This window comes from Rhinopithecus roxellana, chromosome 12, assembly GCF_007565055.1.
Source record: "Rhinopithecus roxellana isolate Shanxi Qingling chromosome 12, ASM756505v1, whole genome shotgun sequence".
NCBI classification, from domain to species: domain Eukaryota; kingdom Metazoa; phylum Chordata; class Mammalia; order Primates; family Cercopithecidae; genus Rhinopithecus; species Rhinopithecus roxellana.
The window spans coordinates 17,370,281-17,395,814 of record NC_044560.1 but is presented as its reverse complement, the minus strand read 5'-3'; the positions used below and the strand labels follow the sequence as shown (position 1 = coordinate 17,395,814).

The 25,534-nt window shown below is 50.1% G+C and overlaps 1 protein-coding gene across 1 annotated transcript; it reads right to left on the bottom strand.

Moving 5' to 3' along the window:
- Window positions 1-812: 812 nt before the first annotated feature.
- On the bottom strand, window positions 813-25,030 carry SESN2 (sestrin 2). Its single transcript, XM_010380350.2, is given in 11 exon segments — window positions 813-2,596; window positions 3,741-3,885; window positions 9,413-9,603; window positions 10,282-10,400; window positions 10,932-11,055; window positions 11,057-11,083; window positions 11,603-11,815; window positions 11,930-12,112; window positions 12,513-12,710; window positions 15,763-15,828; window positions 24,548-25,030. Coding segments are annotated over 11 exon segments (1,443 nt in total). The 5' UTR covers window positions 24,638-25,030; the 3' UTR covers window positions 813-2,509.
- Between the last annotated feature and the right edge of the window lie 504 nt (window positions 25,031-25,534).

Below are 25,534 nucleotides of genomic sequence, written 5' to 3'. Positions count from 1 at the left end.
ATCCTGCAAAAATGAACACGTATCTCAAGGGAAAGGGGAACACAAAGTCCAGCAGGGGAGGCTGCCTGGAAATGACCTAGTTTTCTGACAGCAGTATTTAGAGGAAGTAGGAAGCCCGCAGGAGTGGTCTTAGCTCTTATATGATGTGGTTTTCCTGATAAGCTAACTAGTTCCTGGTGCCCAGAGAAGCTTGACCAAGGTCACACAGCCATAAACAGCACTGGCACAGCTTGGGGGCTGCATCTAACTCTTTGTTCCTGGTGTTGTCTCCTTGGTGCTGGAGGGGGAAGGATGAGAAGCAGGCAATCATAATGCAGTGGGGTTGGGGACACAAGGGGGTCCTTCCAGATTCAAACAGCCTCTCTGTCACAGGGGAAGTCCAGTAGTGGACAGAACAGCAGATAAAATGTCAAGGCCTCAGGGTCAAGCAGAGCAGGGAGCAGTTCTGGCTCCCCCACTGTTTAGCTATGTGGCCTCAACAATGTCACTTCACCTGTCTCAATTCTCTTGCAGGATTGCTGCAGATTCAGAGGAATGGTCTCCAAGTACCCAGCCCCTGGCCAGGCTTAGAAAAGTACCATGATCATTATTACTCCACAATGCCAGGGCAGCCACAGAGGGGTGACAGGACTGATGGCCAAGGGACAAGTAGACTTTCAGTGCCAACAGTCCCAACCTACAGTCACTGGGCACAAGTTCTTGGCAGGACAGGGGCTATCAGGTCAGGCCCATGATGCAATCACAGCTCTCTGTCTGCTACAAGGTGAACCATGACCTTCAGGAAATTGCAAAAACAGTCCATAAAGAAGGAGTATGAAACAAAACCTCAGCGAACGTTTATTTCTCATCATATGGAACTGGTAGCAAAGCCAAAGATTTCTGCACTTGAACACTGGATACCACTCCCCACCCAGCCAGTGCACATTTACAGAGTCATCACATCCCCTCTAGAACCCAAAGCCCCATGCCGGGGCCTCTTCTCTCCTGCACACCTTCTTGCAGGGAGAACTTTCAGGCCTGAGGGGGGTGCCGGTTGCTTCTCCGTGCCTGCACGGGTATGAAATGTGGCACACTGGCCAGGCTCCTCTCCTGCCTTGCACAGCAGCAGCATGGCCCTTGCCTTTCTTCACTGCCCTCCAAACCGGTCAGAGAGGAGGCACAGATTGCGAGAAGGGCAAGAAAAGTCATAATTCACAGTCGTTTGCTACAGAAAGTGACTGGGATCAGTCCTTGGCTGCTTTTGCCTCCAAGCAATCCACTTAAGCCCCAGCAGAGGGGACAGATGAGATACTGGTATGGGGGTGGGAGTCCTCAGAAGGCACCCAGGAGACACTGGCTACAGAAGTGGGGTCTCTGGAGGCCTTCAAGATCTTACAAGAAAATCCACTTGCTGTTGGCAGGTTAGCCTGAGAATCCCAGGGGCAGCTTCAGACATTGTGGGGACTCAGACCCACCCTCTCAGGCTGCAGCTATGGCAGTCAGAGGTTTGGCAATGTAGCCATGGTCACCTGGCCATGGCCCAGGGGCAGGGTCCAAACAAGAACCCTGGTGCCTCCTGCCCCTCCTACTGAGTCATGGTGCCACCTAAGCCATCTAGAAAGGCTCAACTTTTTGGCAAACATCTGCAGCAGAGCCACTGGAGGCAGGAGAGTGAGGTGCTGGCCTCTGCGAGGCAGGTGCAGCTCTGGGAGAACAGAATTCCCCCTCTCCTCCTCCTCTCACATGCTGACTGTGGCTCTAGGTTGGAACCTCAAGCATAAAGAACCAAAGTAAAGAGGATTTATAATCTAATACTCTCTCCTCTTCAGAAGGCAATGTGACCAGCAAAGGCTCAAACTCTCTAGAGATAATCTGCTTTTTTTATGTACTTGGCCTCTCTCCTGAGGCCTCACACCATCAAGCATGGAGAAAAGGAAAAAAGGGCAAAGGAAGTCAAAAAACTGAACTAGGATTTGGACAACAGCTTCAGCGTGCCCAACAGAACAGGCTTTTAGGGAACTAGACACACAGACCAGCTGTGACCCTGACTTTCACATTGACGGGTGAGTGGCAAGTGGGAGGTAATGAAATCTGGGAATGACAGGGGAGAGAAGGCAAACCTGCCTGGAGTGTCAGTCCCGGAGGCATTTGCCCCTCTCCCTTGGGGGCCAGCCAGGGACTTCCCAGTTAAGGAAGGCCACAACATTTGTGGCATATATGTCCGAGCTTGGCCCGTCTTCTTTCCTGTGCCCTCTGCCTCTGGGGGCAGGAGAAGGAGGAAGGGTGTGGTCCCTTGGGATCTCCTAGTGCTCTTCCAGCTCCCAGGAACAGGGCTGAGATCCCAGAGTCAGTGCAATGAACTGTCCATTCCAATGAGGAAAAGGGAGGGTGTGGCTTGGGGACTGCACATCACACACAAGCCCACTCCAGCGTGGGGAGGGTGGGCATGGGACACAAAAGGGTCTGGGGCTATCTCCAGACAGAGAAGTCCTTGTGGGGAGCTGGTCCGGACCCAGGCCCTGCTCGGGAGTCAGGTCATGTAGCGGGTGATGGCACGGAGGGCGTACAGCAGAGCGGCTTGCATGCGCGCCTCCAGGAGCAGCAAGTTCACGTGGACCTGGGGCACAGAGGATGGCACATTGGCAACTGATGTCACTCCTCACTCCCCCACACCCCTCCCAGACTGCCTCGATCCCTGACCCACTTACCTCACCATTTCCTTTCCTACAGAGCTGCCCTGGCCTCTGCTAAGGCTCTGAGCAGTTTAGTACAAGGACAAGCACATTCACTCCTATCATGACTAAGCTCTGTATTCCTTAAAGCTAAAATGGGCTGGGCGTGGTGGCTCAAGCCTGTAATCCCAGCACTTTGGGAGGCCGAGACGGGTGGATCACGAAGTCAGGAGATCGAGACCATCCTGGCTAACACGGTGAAACCCCGTCTCTACTAAAAAATACAAAAAACTAGCTGGGCGTGGTGGCGGGCGCCTGTAGTCCCAGCTACTCGGGAGGCTGAGGCAGGAGAATGGCCTAAACCTGGGAGGCGGAGCTTGCAGTGAGCTGAGATCCGGCCACTGCACTCCAGCCCGGGCGACAGAGCGAGACTCCGTCTCAAAAAAAAAAAAAAAAAAGCTAAAACGGCCGGGCGCAGTGGCTCATTCCTGTAATTCCAGCACTTTAGGAGGCTGAGGCGGGTGGATCTTGAGGTCAGGAGTTTGAGACCAGCCTGGCCAACGTAGTGAAACCCCATCTCTACTAAAAATACAAAAAATTAGCCAGGGGTGGTGGCACACGCCTGTAGTCCCAACTATTCAGGAGGCTGAGGCAGGAGAATCGCTTTAACCCAGGAGGCGGAGGTTGCAGTGAGCCAAGATTGTGCCACTGCACTCCAGCTTGGGTAAGAGAGGGAGACTCCACCTCAAACAAACAAACAAATAAACAAAACAAAAAAAAAAACCTCAGCGAGATAATGTGACTTGCTGAAAGTCACATTGCTATCAAGAGATAGTGTTATGATTTAAGCCCAGGTCCACCAAGTTACCACTAATGTGAAGCAGGCACCCACATTCCCATTTTACAGGTGAGTAAACAGACTCTGAAATCACACAGTGGAATAGGAACTTCAATCCAGAGCAACAGGCCCAGGTGTCCCACCTAGCAGGACAGACTCAGTCTGGGGACCCTCACTGGGTCCTAACCCCTTGCCCTCTCCATTGGCTGGGCTTGTCTACTTCCATCCTGCCCTGCCTGTATAGGTCATACCTTCTCTGAGTGGCGGAAGTGCCTCCAGAAGAGGTTGTACATTCTTCGGGTAGTCTTCTCTGGGTAGCAGGCCACTGTCTTGATATAGACCTTGAGGTTCCGCTCCAGGAGCTGGTTCACCTCCCCATAATCATAGTCATCATATCTGGATGGAAAGGTCCCAGCAGCATTACTCATGCTGTCCTCCAAGAGGCAGCTCCCTCCCCCTAATCCCACCCTATAGAGGAAAGAAGAGAGTGTTGAGAAAAGTCAGAAGGTAGGCCGGGCGCGGTGGCTCACGCCTGGAATCCCAGCACTTTGGGAGGCTGAGGCGGGCAAATCACCAGAGGTGAGAAGTTCGAGACCAGCCTGGCCAACATGGAGAAACCCCATCTCTACTAAAAATACAAAATTAGCTGAGCGTGGTGGCCCATGCCTGTAATCCCAGCTACTCGGGAAGGCTGAGGCAGGAGAATCGCTTGAACCCAGGAGGCGGAGTTTGTGGTGAGCCAAGATCACACCATTGTACTCCAGCCTGGGCAACAAAAGTGAAACTCCATCTCAAAAAAAAAAAAAAAGAAAAGAAAAGAAAAGAAAAGTCAGGAGTGGCCGGGCGCGGTGGCTCAAGCCTGTAATCCCAGCACTTTGGGAGGCTGAGACGGGTGGATCACACGGTCAGGAGATCGAGACCATCCTGGCTAACACGGTGAAACCCCATCTTGACTAAAAAAATAGAAAAAACTAGCCAGGCGAGGTGGCGGGCGCTTGTAGTCCCAGCTACTTGGGAGGCTGAGGCAGGAGAATGGCATGAACCCGGGAGGCGGAGCTTGCCGTGAGCGGAGATCCAGCCACTGCACTCCAGCCTGGGTGATAGAGCGAGACTCCGTCTCAAAAAAAAAAAAAAAAAAGTCAGGAGAAACAGCTGATATCATGTATCACAGGCCACATTGGCAGGGGACCACTTCAAGGAATGCAGAGAATGAGCATGCTGTATTGAATACCAACTATGCGCCATGTGGAATCCTCAAAACTACTCTACACTATTGTGTATATGACTGGAGGGTGTATGCAATCTACTATATTCATCAACTCCATGTTATGGATGAGGAAACAGATTCAGAGAAAGGAAGTCACTTGCCCTAGTTAATACAGCAAGGAATGGTGTTTTTTTTCAGATGGAGTCTCACTCTGTCACACAGGCTGGAGTGCAATGGCATGATCTCAGCTCACCGCAACCTCAGCCTCCTGGGTTCAAGCAATTCTCCTGCCTCAGCCTCCCAAGTAGCTGGGATTATAGGCGTGAGCCGCCACGCCCGGCCAGGAATGGGTTTTTAACCCAGCTCTGCCTAGCTCAGGGGCCACATCCACTACTCTATAGTAAAGGCCATGGAAGGTAGAGGAGGAAGTCAGTGGAGAAGGAAGAGGATAAGGGTAAAAAGGAGCTTGTACTCATTCTATAAATGGGCAACCTAAGCCCTGGAGAAGATGACTAACTTCTTGAAAGCCAAAAAGCAAGTTGGTGATGAGTCTACAAGCCACTTAGTCATCCCCAGTCTAGTGAGCAAGGGGAGCCAATGTCAAAACAGATCAGTGTAGATGGAGGAATGACTGGCTGAAAACTGGAGGCCAGATTCGGAAGACAAAGAAATAGGAGCAAGGACCACGTTGGAGAGCAGAGAAGCCTGGACCTGAGGGCTGAGCGGAAACCAGCCTAAGCCACACTCTAAGCAGCCTGTCCTTGGCCAGCCATGAGTTGGAAACCTACTAGTGACTAGAGTAAGAGGATGGTTCATTAAGTATAGCTCAACCCATTCAGTGAAATATGATTTACAGCTAGTAATACACAGAAACACAAACTTTCTATAACGAACACGTACCTTTTTTAAAACTGGGGGTAATTTTTTGGTGTTTGGTATAAACTATTAGGTGAGAAAGGCAGGAAAAAAACTCATGTGTTCACTAAAACATGCTCATGTTTTGAGTAAATGAATAAAATAATTTAAATGAGTAGGGAAAGAAATGGCAACTTATTTTGTTTTTGTAAATTATATATGCTTTTGTTACCTGTGCATAGAAAAAGAAAGGTGCCAGGTGTGGTGGCTCATGCCTATAATCCCAGCACTTTGGGAGGCTGAGGCAAGTAGATCACTTGAAGTCAGGAGTTTGAGACCAGCCTGGACAACATGGTGAAACACCATCTCTACTAAAAATGCAAAAATTAGCTGGGCATGGTGGCACCCACCTGTAGTTCCAGTTACTAAGGAGATGAGGCAGAAGGATCACCTGAGCCCAGGAGTTGGAGGGTGCAGTGAGCTGAGATCACTCCACTACACTCCAGCCTGGGCGACAGAGTAAGACTCCTGTCTTTAAAAAAAAAAAAAAAAAAAAAAAGCCAAACACGGTGGCTCACGCCTGTAATCCCAGCTCTTTGGGAGGCCAAGGTGGGCGGATCATGAGGTCAGGAGATCAAGACCATCCTGGCTAATAAGGTGAAATCCCATCTCTGCTAAAGATACAAAAAATTACCTGGGCGTGGTGGCGGGCACCTGTAATCCCTCCCAGCTACTCAGGAGGCTGAGGCAGGGACAATTGCTTGAACCTGGGAGGTGGAGGTTGCAGTGAGCAGAGACTGCACCACTGCACTCCAGCCTGGGCAACAGAGCGAGACTCCTCTCAAAAATCAATTAATTGGCCGGGCGCGGTGGCTCAAGCCTGTAATCCCAGCACTTTGGGAGGCCGAGACGGGCGGATCACGAGGTCAGGAGATCGAGACCATCCTGGCTAACACGGTGAAACCCCGTCTCTACTAAAAAATACAAAAAAAAAACTAGCCGGGCGAGGTGGCGGGCGCCTGTAGTCCCAACTACTCGGGAGGCTGAGGCAGGAGAATGGCGTAAACCCGGGAGGCGGAGCTTGCAGTGAGCTGAGATCTGGCCACTGCACTCCAGTCTGGGCGACAGAGCGAGACTCCGTCTCAAAAAAAAAAAAAAAAAAAAAAAAAAAAAAAAAAAAATCAATTAATTAATTGATTTAAAAAAAAAAAAAAAAAAAAAGCTGGGCATGGGTGGCTCATGCCTGTAATCCCAGCTACTCAGGAGGCTGAGGCGGGAGAATCACTTGAATCCGGGAGGCAGAGGTTGCAGTGAGCCAAGATCACGCCATTGCACTCCAGCCTGGGCAACAAGAGTGAAACATCATCTCAAAAAAGAAAAGAAAAGAAAAGAAAAAAGACAGGAAGGAGATAACTGGTAACAGTAAGAGCAGACAGTATAATGGATAATTTTTATTTTATTTTTTGCTGTGTTGCCCATGCTAGAGGGCAGTGGTACAATCATGGCTCACTACAGCCTTGAGCTCTTGGACACAAGTGATCCTCCTGTCTCAGCCTCTAGAATACCTGAGACTACAGGCATGCACCACCACACTCAGCTAGTTTTTATTTTTTTGTAGAGATAGGTCTTAATTATGTTGCCCAGGCTGAGGCACAAACTCCTGGCCTCATGCAATCCTCCTGCTTCAGCCTCCCCAAGTGCTGGGACTGCAGGTGTGAGCCGTTGCGCCCAGCCTTTATTTTCTTTTCTGTTATCTGTGTTTTTCAATTTTATTTATTTTGAGATAGCGTCTTGCTCTGTTGCCCAGGCTGGAGCACAGTGGCATGATCTCAGCTCACTGCAACCTCTGCCTCCCGGGCTCAAGGGATCCTCCTGCCTCAGCTTCCCAAGTAGCTGGAACTACAGGAGTCAATAATAAATTAGTCAATTTTTGTTATTTTTTGTAGGGATGGGGTTTCACCATGTAGTTCAAGTTGGTCTCGAACTCCTGGACTCCAGTGATCCACCCGCGTCAGTCTCCCAAAGTGCTGGGGTTATAGGTGTAGGTCACCACTCCCAGCTGAGATTTTTTATTTTAAATAAAAAATTAATTGTTCAAGCCACCACTCCCAGCTGTTTTATTTTAAATAAACAATTAATTGTTCTACGTATATCCTTGGCAAGTAATTTCACATCTAGGATTTATCTACAAGAACTTATGCGTAAGATTAGTGAGCGCACATGGTGTTTGTAATAGTGAAAATCTGCAAACAACCTAAATATCCAATAATAGGGAAATGACTGAATGATCACAATACATCCATGCTCACAGATACCATGCAGTGGTTAAAAGCATAAAACAGGCTGAGTACAGTGGTTCATGCTTGCAATCCCACCACTTTGGGAAGCCGAGGCAGGAGAACTGCTTGAGCCCAGGACTTCAAGACCAGCCTGGGCAATAGAGCAAGACCCCGTCTCTTTAAAAATAAATAAATAAATAATAAAATATCTATTCGTGCTGATAAGGTAGTTCACAGATAGAGAAAATTACAGGACATGTCAAATCTGATCCCATCAACTTACAAAAATCAGAGAAGATTTAACAAGCAAAAAGATGAAAATGTAATTCATCATATAATAGTATGCAGAGATATCACTACTAAACAGTATTTTAGTGTGTAGCCTTCCATACATTTTCCATGCATGCACAAACTATTTAATATAAAAAAGAACATAAAGAAGATTTCTGCTGGTAATTAGCTTTCTTTTCTCTCAATACAGTCTGAATATTTTCCCACGGAAATATAAATAGACATCTTTTTTTTTTTTGAGACAGGGTCTTGCTCCGTTGTCCAGGCTGAAGTACAGTGGTGTAATGATGGCTCAGTGAAGCTTTGACCTCCTGAGCTCAAGAGATCCTCCCACCTCAGACTCCCAAGTAGCTGAGACTATAGGTGCATGCCACCACACAGGCAAATGTTTTAATTTTTTGTAGAGATGGAGGTTGCATTATGTTGCCCAGGCTAGTCTTGAACTCCTGTTTCTCAAGCAATCCTTTCACATTGCCCTTCCAAAGTGCTGGGATTACAGGCATGAGCCACCACGCCTGGCCTCTATTGTAATTTTTTTTTTTTTTTTTTTTTTTTTGAGACGGAGTCTTGCTCTGTCACCCAGGCTGGAGGAGTGCAGTGGCGCAATGCCGGCTCACTTTAGCCTCCGCCTCCAGGGTTCAAGCGATTCTCCTGCCTCAGCCTCTTGAGTAGCTGGGATTACAAATGCATACCACCACACCCAGCTAATTTTTGTATTTTCAGTAGAACGGGGTTTTACCATGTTGGTCAGGCTGGTCTCTAACTCCTAATCTCATGATCTACCCGCCTTGGTCTCCCAAAGTGCTGCGATTACAGGTGTGAGCCACTGCGCCCAGCCTATTGTAATTTGTAATAGCTGCATAATATTTCACTGAATAGATGTATCATTATTTAAAGTCTCCTACTGAGCATTTATGTTATCCTTATTTATTATGAGAGAAGAATTACTACTTGGAATGGAAATACAAACATAACTCTCTCTACATATATATATATAGTATGTATGTGTATATGTATGTATATGTGTATATATGTGTATGTGTATGTATATATATGTACATACATATCACACAATAGGTATCTCTGGGAGTGCAATTAAAGAGTTTCATTTACAACGTTCAAACAATGAGTACTATCATCTTTCAATATCACAATTTGATTTGAAAAATAGTATAGGCAAGAAGAAAGGAAAAGAAAAAAAACAAAAACAAAAAGAAAACGGAAACAACCGTGAACGCAGAATGAAGACTCGCAGCACACACGTGCCCCAGGTGAAGGGACATGGGCTCACCTGATACCAAAGACGCAATGGATGTAGTTCCAGATGGCCCTGCGGAGCACGGAGGTGTCCACACCGCTGTGCATGGCGATGGTATTGTAGGTGAGGCTATAGGCTGCCTGGAACTTCTCGTCCAGCAGCTGCCCACCCTCAGGGTAGAGCCGCTGGATCAGTGAGTAGCCATGGTCTTCCCAAGTATAATCCTTAGGTAGGTGGGAAGGGATTGGTGAGTCTTTGGAGCCCAAGACCAGCCAGAGAGACCCCCATCCTCTGGACCTTGGATTTCCACAGTTCTCCTTCCTGGTGCCATAAACCTAATGTGCTGCTTGCCCTGGGCCTCAGAGGTCAAGGAAGGTACACTTTGGTGATGACCTTCTCCTTATGATCACCAACTCCTGAGCTGAGGGTATAGATGGGTTCCTTAAGGATTCACAGGGACCCCACTGCCCTTGTGGAATCTTGAGGGAAATAACGTACCCAACTCTATTTTTTTTTTTTTTTTTTTTTGAGACAGGGTCTTGCTGTCACCCAGGTTGGATGGAGCGCAGTAGTGCAATCACAGCTCACTGCATCCTTGACCTCCTAGCTCAAGTGATCCTCCCACCTCAGCCATTCAAGTAGCTGGGACTACAGGCATGCACCACCTTCCAGCTAATTTTTTAAATGTCTTTGTAGAGACAGGGTTTCGCCATGTTGCCCAGGCTAGTCTCAAGCTCCTGGGCTCAAGCAATCCTCCTACCCTGGCTTCCCAAAGTGCTGGGATTACGGGTGTGAGGTACCATGCCCAGCTGGGTACCTAACTCTATAACTACTCAAACTATCCACCCACTGCATGTTCGTAAATGTGGAGCAATGGCCAAGAGTAGTAGAGAGAGCCCCACCTGGGCCCGGAAGGTGGGGGGCGCCTGAGCCCCTCTCCGGGTGAAGTCCTCATATCCAAAAGTAGGATCTTCCACAAAGCACAGCATGTCTGGGTGTGGAGAGGGCTCCAGGATGTCAGCTGAGGACCAGAAAGAGGTCACAGTGAGGCTGAGGCATGGGGCATGCAGGCGTCCACTCCTGATTAATCACCAAAAGGGGGAGGGGAAGGCAGAATAGAGGGCCAAAAAAGCCCCTTGCTACAGTGAGTAGGGGCAAGACTTCAGCTGGAGCCAGGCCTTGTGGAGGGGGTGGATCAGGCCCATGGATCCATGAAGTGAGACCCCTGGTAACAGTAACAGTGGAAGTTATTTGTGGAGGGGTTCCCCCTGGGCCAGGCTCTGTGCTAAGATCTTTGCTTCTACTGCCCCACTAACCCCACACAGCAATCCTGAAGCCCTGAGATAGGAAGTGACTCGTCAGTGGTCGCACAGCCAGAAAGGCTAGCAGTTCAGGATTCAAAGCCAGGTCTGAGCTCAAGGCCCAGGCTCAGAACCTCTTGGATGGGAAGCTGAGATGTGGCTGCCTCTAGAATGCAGGAGGCAGCTCCTCCCGACCAGAGATAGCCTAAGAAGGAGCAGCCCCAGGAGCCTGGATGCCTGTGATCCTGTACCTGAGGGGGTCACCAGCAGGCTCTCTGACTTCTCCAGCTCAAAGCGGCTCTCCATCTCCTCCTGGGACGTCCCCTCGTCCCGCAGCAGGCTCTCCTGCAGCTGCCGCATGCGCTCCATCAGTGCCTTCCACTTCACGGGCAGACTCAAAGCCCTGCAGGAGAGGGCCAGTGGTGACCAACTCCTCCTCCTCCTTCGGCCTCTGGGAAGCTCCACACATCCTTCCCACAGGCCAGGCCTTCCTAATGCTCACAAAGGCCTAGGGCATCCTCTGTGCCAGCCACTGTGCTGGAAAGCACATGGGTCTGTGCTTCCTAAAGTGACATTTACAAAGCTACAGAATAGACACAACTTCCCTGACAGGAAATTTTTAAAGTATCTGTATTTTTGTATTAAAACAAACAAGGCCACATTATTCAGTAAAAGGTAAACTTCGCAGTTTTAAAGTGCTGAAACCAACAGCCTTTGAGCCTCACAGCCCAGTGTGAGTAGAGGGTCTTATCTCCCCATTTCACAGATGAGGAAACTGAGCTCCAAAGTCAAATAACTTTTCTATGGTCTCTCACAGCAGCAGGTAGTGCAGGCACCAAAGATTGGGAAGCAGTAGCTTCTACCCAAGGACCAGAGGTCATGCCTGTTTCCTCCCCGATCAAGACCCAGGCCCGTGACTTACCCCAGAGTTGTTCAACGGGTCCCTGCTCGGGGGACTGCTCTGCTCACTGGGGGGTGTAGGTGCCTGGGGGGCAGGGCTGCCATCTGCATCCCCCTCAGGGAGGATGCCACAGCCAAACACAAAGGACGAGAGCGAGTGGCAGTGGGTGAGCAGGACCAGAGCCTGAATGAGCTCGGCCAGGGACCAGGTGTGCTCGCCGGTCTTCAGCAAGGCCTGGAGGGGACAAAAAGGGAGGTTAGAGCTGCTCAGTGCCTGCCCTGGGCTACCCACCAGGCACCAGCCAGGCCTCTGTGCTCCCTCAGACACCCGTCTCTCTGTCCCCTGCACCTGGATGTGCTCCTTGGTGATGAGCCATGGCCGATGCGCCAGCAACTTGTTGATCTCGCTGAGCTTGCGCAGCTTCTCGGGCGCCCGGTGGAGGCCCAGCAGCCACTCAGGGTCACCACCGGTCTGCAGAAACTCGGCCATGTGGGAGCCTACCAGGTAAGAACACTGATGGCGGGCAGCAGCCTGCGGAGGTAGTGGACAGAGCCTGAGTCACCCTCCTCCCTTTGTGCCTGGCTCAGGGTGGGTACCCCATCAAGGGAGAGGTTGTAGGGCTCACTGTTGCCCAAGAGGCAGGAGACCTAAGTTCTAAGTAACCCCAGCTCTGCCACCAGCTTGCAGGCCACCTGATTCCTTTTTGCACCTCAGTTTGCAAGCACTAATGATTCCTTTCTTCAAAACCTAAAATTTTCCTTCCAAGAAAAAACCAAAAACTCTACAGTTATAGAAAGCCAGGGCTTTCCCTGCTCTATGCCGCCTTCCCTCCTTGTCTATGGATCAGTTCACAAAGCTCCCAGAAAAGAGATCAAAGGACAGACCCCCCCACAAAGCCACCTCTCCAAGCGTCAGGCCCAGAGAGGCTCACCATGATGGCAATGTAGTGGCGCCAGGAGCTGGCCAAGGGACCATCCGTGTGCAGCAGCAGGTAGTGCAGGCGCCAGAAGCAGGTAAAGTAGTCAGGGTGCAGGCCCATCACCACTGCCAGGTTGTCTACTCGCCCAGAGGACATCAGTGCCTCCAGCCCCAGGTGCTGCTCGAGGCTCTCGGTCCCCTCCCGAAGGACCTGCCAAGCAAAGGGGAGGACAGCATGGGTTTCCCTCCTGCTGCACTCATCAAAGAGACCAGTGTATTCTTCCAGTGGGTTTTTAATGGCAAGAAACTAAAAACCACCACCATGTCCAAAAAGAAACAATGGGGAGAATCAGATATTTTAATAACTGATTCAATGAATACTTATTAGGTACCTTATATAATAATGGCCAGTACTTACACATACGACGCTATGTGCCAAGCACTGTTCAAGCATGCATATTTTAACTTATTTAACTCTCACAACAACAAAATTGGAGTTCCGTTTCTCCACTTTTAGGTAGGAAAGCTAGGGTACAGAGAGTAAAAGTATGGTTTCTCCTCCCTTCATGGAGTATCTTTTTTTTTTTTTTTTTTTTTTTAAGATAGAGTCTCGCCACGTCGGCCAGGCTGGAGTGCAGTGGTGCGATCTTGGCTCACTGCAAGCTCCGCCTCCCAGGTTCACACTATCCTCCTGCCTCAGCCTCCCCAGCAGCTGGGACTACAGGCACACATCGCCACACCTGGCTAATTTTTTGTGTTTTTAGTAGTGACGGGGTTTCACCATGTTAGCCAAGATGGTCTCGATCTCCTGATCTTGTGAGCCACCTGCCTCAGTTTCCCAAAGTGCTGGGATTACAGGTGTGAGCCACCACACCCAGCAGGAGCGTCTATTCTTTTTTTTTTTTTTGAGGCAGAGTCTCGCTCTGTCGCCCGGACTGGAGTGCAGTGGCCAGATCTCAGCTTACTGCAAGCTCCGCCTCCCGGGTTTACGCCATTCTTCTGCCTCAGCCTCCCGAGTAGCTGGGACTACAGGCGCCCGCCACCTCGCCCGGCTAGTTTTTGTATTTTTAGTAGAGACGGGGTTTCACCGTGTTAGCCAGGATGGTCTCGATCTCCTGACCTCGTGATCCGCCCGTCTCGGCCTCCCAAAGTGCTGGGATTACAGGCTTGAGCCACCGCGCCCGGCCAGGAGTGTCTATTCTAACACCGCAAATGCATATAACCACGGGGGCGGGTGCAAAATAGTTCACATTTCCTGAGTGCTGTCTCCATGCCATCTCTGAGCTTACAGTTTTCTCTGCATGATTTCATGGGATCTTGCCAATAAGCCTGTGAGGTGAATACTATTATTTCCCCCACTTTGCCAGATGAGGAAACCAGGAAGTTTTGTTCCTTGCTCAAAGTCACAGATCTTATAAATGACAGAATCAGATTCAAATCCAGATGAACTCCAAAGCCTATTTCGTTCTTCTTTTTTAAATAGAGACAGAGTCCCACTATGTTGTCCAGGCTGGTCTCGAACTCCTGGGCTCAAGTGATCCCTCTATGTCGGCGTCCCAAAGTGCTGGGATTACAGGTGTGAGCTACTGCACCTGGCTGCCTGTTTCTTTTCTTTATTATAAAAGAGTGGACCGAGCACGGTGGCTCACACCTGTAATCCCAGGACATTAGGAGGCAGAGATGGGCAGATCGCCCAAGGTCCAGAGTTCGAGACCAGCCTGATTAACATGGAGAAACCCCATCTCTACTAAAAATACAAAATTAGCTGGGCGTGGTGGCGCATGCCTGTAATCCCAGCTGCTCAGAAGGCTGAGGCAGGAGAATTGCTTGAACTCGGGAAGCAGAGGTTGCGGTGAGCCGAGATCACGCCATTGCACTCCAGCCTGGGCAACAAGAACGAAACTTCATCTCAAAAAAAAGAAAAAAAAAAAGAGTGGTCATTTATAAATGAAAAAAATAAAACACAAGAGCAATACCTGAGCTTAGAATTCTGGGCCACAGACATAAATAATCAGCAAGTGGTTGTTCGCCTTACATTTACCAAGAAGTGGAGGAACAGGGGGTTTAGAGGGAGGTTAAACGTTTGTTACCTCATTAACTACTCGCCCTACACATATAGGAAAAGCAAAGAGGAGAGGAAACAAAATTTTTCTTTTTTGAGACTGAGTCTCACTCTGTTGCCCAAGCTGAAGTGCAGTGGTGTGATCTTGGCTCACTGCAAGCTCCGCCTCCCGGGTTCACACCATTCTCCTGTCTCAGCCTCCCAAGTAGCTGGGATTACAGGTGCCCACCACTACGCCCGGCTAATTTTTTGTATTTTTGGTAGAGATGAGGTTTCACCGTATTAGCCAGGATGGTCTCTATCTCCTGACCTTGTGATCTGCCTGCCTCGGCCTCCCAAAGTGCCAGGATTACAGGCGTGATCCACTGCACCCGTGAAACAAAAAATTTGTCCTTGTTCACTGAAGGCCAAAGAAAATAAGGAAACTAGTTTTACCTTTTTCTGTATGTTTTGAAGGTACCTCCACTAGCCCAACACACTAGAATATAAGTTCCACAATGGCAAAGATTTTTGTCTTGTTCACTGCTGTATCCCAAGCAACCAGAACAGTGCCTCACACAGATTAATCATTCAACTAGATATGTTAAGTAAATGAATGAATGAACTGACTCAGTAGATGAAGGATGTCTTTCTTGTATTAAGTGAAAAACAAAACAAAAAAACAAGTTGTAAACTATGACCTTGGTTCTGTACTGAAAGTAAGTATTGGCTTGAACAAAGCACAGTAAACACTGGCAAATGGTTAACAGTGATGATCTCTGCAGGGTGTAGGAAGATACAGGAGATCAGAGCTTTCTGAAACAATGGAAATTTTTAAAATAATAAACATATATTACTTTTGAAACAGAAAAGAATATGTAATATATGTACGGTCAGGAATGAGAAGATAAACATAGATAGTTCTATCTTCTTAAGGGAAACAGGCACTGATCTAGGAATCAAAAGTTTGGCCATGCAAAAAAAAAAAGTTTGGCCACTACCTGGCTATTAGCACTTGATTTCTTTCAGCCTGTTTCTTCCCAGTAAAATGAAGTTGATAGTGCCTGCTTCACAGAGCCGTTTTGTGAATTAAATGAATCAGAAATCAGAAAGGAATAGTTTAAAAGCTGCAATTTAAGGAACAGGAAAAGACGCCTGCCCACCAATATGCCATGTCCTTTCTTCCCAGGGAAAAAAGATCCCTAATCCCTTCCAAGCTTACCTCCTCCAAGGGGATGAAGGCGCTGGGCCCTCGAGGGCCTCGCCGAGCCCGGCTCTCCCTCTGCTCCTGGGGGGAAACACATGGAGGTTAGTCCGCAGGATAAGGGAGAATAAAGAGGATTATTACCTATCCAGCTTCTTCCTCCTATCCAAGGGACTCCACTGAACTGTTAAACCCACCTTTCTAGCATCCTTTGGATGGTGGAGCCAGGTAGGAAGATAAATGCGTGTTTGGAAGGGTAAGCAAGAAAGAGGGCTCACTCCAGGCTGAGTTCTTCAGGAACTGGGCTGGGACCCAGGAATCCCAGCATGTGGGATGGGAGGGTCCTGGAAAAGGAACTATATAGCCACCATGCTGGAGAAGGAACTATATAGCCACCATGCTTCTCCAGAAGGCCACCTTCTCAGTGGTCCTAGAGAACTTACACAAGAACACCCCACAGTTTGCACCCTGGAGCCAGGCAGCCAAGTACCCCAGGTGCCTCAGAAGCAGCTTCAATTTCTCTCACACGTTCATTTCTTTCTTCTTCTTCCTTTTTTTTTTTTTTTTTTTTTTTTTTTTTTTTTTTTTTTGAGACGGAGTATCACTCTTGTTGCCCAGGCTGGAGTGCGATGGCGTGATCTCGGCTCACTGCAACCTCTACCTCCTGAGTTCAAGCGATTCTCCTGCCTCAGCCTCCCAAGTAGCTGGGATTACAGGCATGTGCCACCGCGCTCGCCTAATTTTTTATTTTCAATAGAGACAGGGTTTCTCCATGTTGGCCAGGCTGGTCTCGACCCCCCGACCTCAGGTGATCTGCCTACCTCAACCACCCAAAGTGCTGGGATTACAGGAATGAGCCACTGCGACTGGCTTCTTCTTCTTTAGTGATGCAGTCATAGCTTACTATAGCCTCAAACTGCTGGGCTCAATGGATCCTCCTGCCTTGGCCTCCCAAAGCACTGGGATTACAGATGAGAGCCACCATGCCTGGCTGCTTATCTGTCCTCCCACCACCAACACCTCATCAACTAACACCCCCTCTTGTCTGGACCACTACTCACAGCCTCACCAGTTGTCCCCTGGCCTCCTCAGCCCCGGCCTCTCCTATCCATCCTCTACCCAGTAGCCACATTAACTTTCTGAATATAAATCTGATCAGCTGACTTAAAATCCCACCTCCCCTTCCCATGGGCTTCCAGATAAAATTACTGGCCCAGTCCTACTGGTCACTCCTTTTGCAAAGTTAAACCATGGCATTTAGGAACCCCTCACCTATGACCCCAAAATTCCCAGGGTTTTTGCTTCTAAAAACACTGTCATCAAATTGTCTGTCTTGTTTCCCTGCTACCAGATCACATTTAGTGGACAGCAGCTGCCAGGCCATTCATACTAGTCTGTGAATGAAGACAGAGAAAGCAGAAAGGCATGGAGGGAATCCGAGCAGGGTGTACAGGGCTGATGGAAGCAACCATTTTGACCTGTATATGCTGGAGCCTCTTTAGAAACCACTAAAATCATGTACTCACTACATCTGCTTCTCCTAGTCCTAGAGATGGGGTTCAGGAAGGATGCTCTACTTATTCATTTATTTTGTTAATCCGAGAGTGGAAGTGGCTCTCAGCACTGGCCTTGGTTACAGTTTACCCAAATCAGAGCCATGCCCTCACTGGACAGGGATAGGAGGCGCCCAGTTCTCCCCTCCCCATTAAGTTCTAGACTTAGTACCAGCCCTCAGATATCTGGGAACTAAAAACTAAAATTGAACCTTCCTTCTCAGATGGCCAAAAGCCCACTGAGGAGGCAGAGCTCTGGGACTCCAGAAGACGACAAATACAAAGTCTCTGGAGTAGGTACCATTTCTGCAACTAACTTGCTATGTGGCTCTGGGAAAGTTAAAGGCCTAAACTCTCTAGGCCTTAATCCTGGCAGGTAAAGTAGCCCAGCTACCTTCAAAAAGAGAGTTGAGCTGACTGTGCAGGCCCCTTTCAGCCCACACTTCTGGGAACTTCCCCGCCAGGCTGGTCCAAGTTCAGCGTAGTAACCACCACAATCCCTAAACACTCCCCTTTGGAGCTTCCCTCCCCCCTCACCAAAGAAAAAGCCCCACAGCTCTGTAAAGGAGATAAGGATTGCTGACTCCACAAACTGGGCCTCCACCTCAGGGGACCTGAGGACAGAACAGCAAGCCACAGCAGGGTAGGGTGGAGCAGAACTGGCGGAGGCAGAGAGGGCCCATCAGGGGTGCTAGGGAAGGACAGGAATAGCCTTGGGATCCCAACTCACTCCAAAATCTGACCCAGGAACTGTCAAAAGAAGGAGCTCTAAGACATGGGTCTCGATCCATCAACATTTTCAGCAATAACAACAACAATATACAGTGCAGTTAAAAGATAGGGGCCCTGGGCTGACACAGCAGCTCATCCCAGCACCTTGGGAGGCTGAGGCAGGAGGATCCCTTGAGGCCAGGAATTCGAGACCAGCCTGGGAAACATAGTGAGACCCCTGTCTCTACAAATCGTAAATTAGCTGGGCATGGTGGCACACAACCTGTAGTCCCAGCTACTCATGAGGCTGCTGAGGCAGGAGGATTGCCTGAGCCCAGGAGTTTGAGGTTACAGCAAGCTATGATCGTACCACAGCATTCTAGCCTGAGCAACAGGCAATACCCTGTCTCAAAAAAAAAAAAAAAAAAAAAAAAGATGGGGCTCTTGACACAAATTGCATGAGCTCAAATGACAGCTCCATCACCTGCTATCCCTTAGCTTTACGAGCCTCAGTTTCCTTACCAAATAATGGGGATAATAGTATCTACTTTCACTGGCTAGTGATGAAGATTTCATGAGATAACACTGTGTAGCTTACCTCAATACCTCCATCACAATAAGCACTTAATGAAAGTCAGGTATAATTAACTTCCTTACTGTATCAAACAAGGGCTTCTCAACCCAAGCAGTACATTAGAATGCTTTGAGAAGCTTTACAAAAATAACAATGCCAAGGTCCCACCTCCCACAATTCTAATTCAGTTGTCTGGGGTGGGGCCCCAGCATAACAGCTAGGGTGAGGACCATTGTTTACACCATTTATTGATCACTTTCTCAAGTATAAGGCACTATGCTAAGTGCTTTCTAGGTGGAAACAGAATTAATTTGTTCACTCAACAAATATTTTTGATGGCTACATTGCAAGCAGTAAGAATACAGCAATGAAAAGACAAAGCCCTCGGCTTTCATATAATTCAGAATCTGATAAATAGGATTTCAAAGCACAGATTCTATAAAGTGAGTGAAATAAACCAGTAACTGTATGATAGGGAGGGAGAGTGTGCAATATTTTAGTGTAACTAGACAGGAAAAGTAATTGAGGAGGTGGTCTTTGAGCTGTTATTTAAATGATGAGAAGGCAGCAAGGCCTGTAAAGATTTAGGGGGCCTAGGGAGTGTGGCTCACACCTGTAACCCTGGTACTTTGGAAGGCTTGGTGGGGGAGGATCACCTGAGGCTAGGAATTTGAGACCAGCCTGGGCAACACATTAAGACACCCTCTCTTAAAAAACAAACAGGTTGGCCGGGAGCGGTGGCTCAAGCCTGTAATCCCAGCACTTTGGGAGGCCGAGATGGGCGGATCACGAGGTCAGGAGATGGAGACCATCCTGGCTAACACGGTGAAACCCCGTCTCTACTAAAAACTACAAAAACCTAGCCGGGCGAGGTGGCGGCGCCTGTAGTCCCAGCTACTGGGGAGGCTGAGGCAGGAGAATGGCGTGAACCTGGGAGGCGGAGCTTGCAGTGAGCTGAGATCCGGCCACAGCACTCCAGCCTGTGTGACAGAGCGAGACTCCGTCTCAAAAAAAAAAAAAAAAAAAGAATAGACGCTCCTGCTGGGTGTGGTGGCTCACACCTGTAATCCCAGCACTTTGAGAGGCCGAGGCGGGTGGATCACCAGAGGTCAGGAGTTCAAGACCAGCCTGACCAACATGGAGAAACTCCGTCTCTACTAGAAATACAAAAAATTAGCCAGGCGTGGTGGTGCATGCCTGAATCCCAGATACTTGGGGGGCTGAGGCAGAATTGCTTGAACCCAGGAGGCAGAGGTTGCGGTGAGCTGAGATCGCGCCATTGCACTCCAGCCCAGGCAACAAGAGTGAAACTCCGTCTCAAAACAAACACCCCAAAAACTAGGGGGACCAGCATTCCAGCTAGAGGGAACAGATAGTATAAAGCCCTAAAGGCAAGACCAAGTAGATTTGAATCCATGGCTCTAATACCTTGAATGCTTCCCTGAACCTGACAGAGGAAGCAGGCAGGGCAGCATACCGCTGCCAAGAAATGACCCCTCCAAGTCAGCCCATCCTGCCCCAGTTCCCTGGAGTGGGGAGTCAGTAATAATAGTGGTACGTAACAAGGCTGGTTACCACTGGCTAAGCATTAATTTCACATGCACTACCTGTACTTTAGGGCAGACTGTAAAAAGAGGTAATGGCCCCAGACCTGTGCCTGGTTCCTATTTTTTTCTTTTTTCTTGATACGGAGTCTCACTCTGTCACCCAGGGTGGAGTGCAGTGGCGCGATCTCAGCTCACTGCAGCCTCCGCCCCCCGGGTTCAGGCAATTCTCCTGCCTCAGCCTCCTAAGTAGCTAGGATTATAAGGGTGCACTACCACGCCCAGCTAATTTTTGTATTTTTAGTAGAGACGTTATCTTCCCACCTCGGCCTCCTAAAGTGCTGGGATTATAGGCTTGAGCCACCATGCCCGGCTTTTTTTTTTAAAATAGAGATGAAGTCTCACTGTGTTGCCCAGGCTGGTCTCAAACTCCTGGGCTCAAGTGATCTTCCCGCCTCAGCCTCCCAAAGTGCTGGGATTACAGGCATGAGCCACCATGCCTGGCATGGATCATAATTTAAGCACTGACTATATGTTAACTTTTAAAATAGCTAAGGTACTTGCGCACAGGTTCCATCTAATTTTCATTTGTTTTTGGGTGGCGGCAGAGTCTCTACTTTGCACACAAGGAAAGATTAAGGGTTCAAAGGTCAGGCACCAGCTGACAAGTGGCCAATCTGAGATCTGAACCCAGGACTGTCTGGCTTCTAAGGTCCATTCCACTTCATAATAACAGCTTTGGGAAACGGTCCCAGCCTTGGAGAGTTGAACCCAGCTCAGTCTGGCTTCCAAGGGTTCAGTCCACTACCCATATCCTCTTCTTGGAGAAGCCCCAGACTTTATTATTGGTTACCCTATATTATCCTTTATAGAGTCTATACCTCGACTCAGCTACAGACACCTGGTTACCCACTCTGCCAGTTGGGAAGGAACAGACACTATTTCTCCTTTGCCTGCCCCCAGCTGAATTCAGATATTTTCCTGGGTTTACGCCTGAGAAGACGACACAGAAATATAGCCCAAGCAGCCCTGGACCTCCAGCCTTAGAGTGGGCAGGGTGGAGGGGGTGTGAGTGAGTGGTGCCATACACTTGTTTGCCCATCATGAGCTGGGCACCACGCTAAGTGCTTTACACATCTGATTGTGCCAATTCCTCCCAACCACCCAGAGAGAAATAATTCTTTCTTTGGAGACAGGGCAGGGAGGCTCAGAAAGGTCCTCTTCCAAATGGGCACAATTCAGATCTGACACCATGGCTGGAAGAGTTCACAAGAGTCAGCTAAGCCAACAAGGGGCAACTAGTCACGAACACTTATTAGGTGCAAAGAGCAGTGCTGGGGATGAGACCTGCAGGGTATCTCCAGCAAGGGACTGTTTCACATAATTGGGACCAAAGCTCCTACATGGAGAAGGGGGACTGGAGGAGGGTGTGCAAGGGGACTTATCTAGTGGGGGAGGAAGGGCTTCCCTGAAGAAGAAATGATGTCTGAGAAAGTTTGTTTTGTTTTGAGACGGAGTTTCACTCTGTCACACAGGCTGGAGTGCAGTGGAGCAATCTCAGCTCACTGCAACCTCTGCCTCCCAGGTTCAAGCAATTCTCCTACCTCAGCCTCCCGAGTAGCTGGGACTACAGGTGTGTGCCACCACATAGAGTTAATTTTTTGTATTTTTAGTAGAGATGGGATTTCACCGTGTTAGCTAGGATGGTCTCGATCTCCTGACCTCATGATCCACCTACCTCAGTCTCTCAAAGTGCTCAAATTACAGGTGTGAGCCACTGTGCAACCTCTGCCTCCCAGGCTCAAGCAATCCTCCCACCTCAGCCTTCCAAGTAGTTGGCACACACCACCATGCCTGGCTAACTTTTGTATATTTTGTAGAGACGGTGTTTCACCATGTTGTCCAGGCTGGTTTTGAACTCCTGGGCTCAAGCAATCCATCTGCCTCAGCCTCCCAAAGTGTTAGTATTACAGGCATGAGCCACTGCATCCGGCCAAGAAAGTTATTCTGGAGCCTAATACTACCAGTGCTAGAGTGAAGTCCTTGGAACGTTCTGAAGATACACACATCTGAAGGCAATGAGCTCCTGAAAGGGAGTATGTGGTGAAGTGACAGGGAGTTAAGGGAGCTGCACGCCTGGGTCATCTCTTGGGCCCCGGACACCTGACTCAAAGATCGGCACCCTGCTGTCTTCTAAGGATGCCACTCAAAGCAGAAACCATCCCAAAGTCCTCTTTTTTCAAGAGAGAGGAATACACGGAAACCTCCCAGATACGCCAGGTGAGGTGGCTCATGCCTGTAATCTCAGCACTTTGGGAGGCCAAGGCAGGTGGATCACCTGAGGTCAGGAGTTCGAGATCAGCCTGGCCAACATGGTGAAACTCTGTTTCTACTAAAAATACAAAAATTAGCTGGGCGTGGTGGCACATGCCTGCAATCCCAACTACTAGGGAGGCTGAGGCAGGAGAATTGCTTGAACCTGGGAGATGGAGGTTGCAGTGAGCTGAGATCATGCCACTGCACTCTAGCCTGGGCAACAGAGCAAGATTCCATCTCAAAAAAAAAAAGAAAGAAAGAAAGAAAGAAAGAAAAAGAAAAAGAAAAAGAAACCTCCCAGATAGCATCAGTTTTTTCCACTGAGGAAACATGGCTTCTGTGTAAAGATCCCTCCCTCAAAGCCTTTTCTCCCTAGACCAGTTCCCAGGCACTGTCCCAGAGAGGGGTGTACAGTGTCTGATCTCAGGAACAGGCTCGGGCACCCCCTTGTGAGGCACTCTGGAGAAAGCTGTGCATGCCATGGCCACATTCTGATAATAGCAAGCAAGTTTCATGCAGTTACTATGTTCCAGTCACGGTGCTTCAGCCTTTGATTGTATTCTGAGTTAATTCTCCCAACAATCCCTTGGAGACACTGTAAAATCCCCATGGGAATCAGAGAAGTGATGACTGGCTAAGCCACACACAGCAAGTTAGCAGGAGGGCTGAGACATGAACCCAGCTCTCTTGCGCTCTAGTGTCCAGTGTTCTCAATAGTAACATTATTTCCATCTTTCCAAAGAAGTCACCCCGCTGAGAAGCTGCAGAAGAGCCATTCCTCCACATGGCGCTCCTAAATCATGGCAGGGAAGGGTAAGCAAGCTAACAAAAACCAGGGCACAAACCACGTACTGACAGAGGTAGGATCCCCAGAAACCACGTTACTCAGAGAAGAGCAGGGATTTTCCTGGGGTCACACAGCACTCAACCAAATCCCAGGTCCAGAATACAACCTCAACCACACTCTAGGCCTGTAAACTAAAGCAACTAGAAGCTCACAGTGCCATGCAATCTAGGAAATCATAAGGCCGAAGAACAAGTTATCCACTGGGGTTGGTGAAGAAAGCCTCTTTCTGAGCCCATCGTGGGCCTCAAAGCTCTTCCTGTAAAATGGGGCTATAGCGTAGCTTGTATTTTGCTGGTTTAGTCCTGAGGACTTAGATTAAAGGCGAAAAAAACTCAGAGCCTAGTATCTAGTAGGTGCATAATAAATGATAAGATGTCCATTATCGCTGCTGCTGGTAGTGGTGGAGGAGTGCGAATTGTCAGTCTGGTTAGGTCCAGCCTAATTCCCGGCCTCCCTGCAAAACCCCTGCGGGCTATGCCGGGGTGCGAAGGCGGGGGGGGGGGCGGGGGGGAACGGCGCGAAGGGAGCGCGGGGGAGGAATTTCTGGAAAACAAACTTCTGGGTCCTCAGACGACTTACTTAGCAGGGCACAGCCTGACCCGCGCTTGGCTTCGGAAGCCTGGAAGGGGGTTGTCCCCTCTCTCCCGAGCTTTGGCTGCCGCCGCCGCGTACCGGGCGGCCAGCCAAGCCCCCAGAGCCCCTGCGCTCTCCCTCCAAAGCAGGAGTGCTGGGGTCAGGGGGTGAGGTCGACTTTCGCTGGCCAGTCCCAGGTGCCTACGCCCCGCACTGGGGGACAGAAGCCGGGACGCACCCCAGGAAGGGTCCTCTGCCCGCCGGCCCCCGCGAAGAGGAAGGGACTCCGCGGAAGGGGGCGGGGAGGAGGAGTGGTCGGGCCGCTCCGGCCGGGATTTGCCTGGACTTGAAGACGCTCAGGAGCCCAAAGCCCGGAGAGCCTCTAGAAGGCTTCTCCCTCATTGGCCAGGAGTCCGAGGGAGACGAGGAAGGATCCGCGGCCCCGGGGGGGAGGGGGGAGGGGGAGAAGGAAGGGGAGAGGGAGAGAGAGGGAGAGGGAGGGGGCGGGGGAGGGGGGAGGGGTGTCGAGGGCCGCGGCTGCCAGTTGATGCAACCGGGGTCCCGGGTTACGCGCTCGGTTTTCCCTCCCCGAGCCCGGGACACACCGACTCAGCTCCGGACAGCCTGCGGCTCAGACGCGGCTCGGGGTTCCGGGGAAGAGGGGCGTCGCGCGGCCGCCGCTTACCTCTCCGGGGCCCGAGTCGCCGACGCCGCCCGGGGCGAACCGCAGGTAGTCCTTGAGCTCCGCGCGGCACTCAGAGTCCGCCACGATCATGGTGCGCGCCAGGACCCGGTCGCGGCTCGCCGACGACCCGTGCACCCGAGCGGGTTTCGGACGGACGCCCGAAGGAAGCCGGGACTGGTCGCCGCCGGGGAGCTTCTAGAACCCCGGGGCGTCTCTCGGGGCTCCAGAACGCTCCGGAATCCGAGAACTGCCGCTGCGGTGCTGGACTCTTCCCCAAGTCGGGGTTCGGGAACGGCGAACGGCCTCGGGGGCCTGGGAAGGGCCGCAGCGCAGGGGTTTTCACGGCCTTGGAAGTCCGCAGGGGCCAGGGTTGCTCGCGGACCCAGCGCTCCTCAGCATCCCCGCCGCGGAACTGCCAGCGCTCGCCGGGCTCTGACACCAGCAGCTCAGCCCGCTGCGGTCTCGGGGGGAGGGGGGGGGGACACAAAAGCCCCGCGGTCCAGCCAATCAGAGGTCTGTTCCCTCGGGGAGGCGGGGGAAGCTCCCCCCCTGGAGCCGGTGGCTCCGCCAATCAGCACCGGGAAGAGCCCGGAATTCTGGGAGTTGTAGTCCGCCTCGGACGAATGTTGCAAACTTTTGCAAGACAGTTTAGTCAGATCGCTGGCAATACCAGACGGTAGTGACAGCCAGAAGAGTCATTAGGGTTGCGTGATGAAAAGGGACTTCACTGGGCTAGGCCAAACAGCCGAGTGTGAAATCTCCTAAATGAATTCTTCATCTTTTCAGTTCCTGGAGGGACTGGTTTGGGTTAGGAGAGGTTTGGCTCCCGTCCTATCCGGTGTTGCTAATTATAGAACTGAACCCCAGATGTTTAGAGGTCAGAGGGCACAACCCTGCTCCCCCTAGTCTCGGGGAAGCTCCAAAGATGCCAGACACAGGAGATTCACCGTATTTGTGGAGCCTCAAGAAAAGCCTTCATTCTTTGAA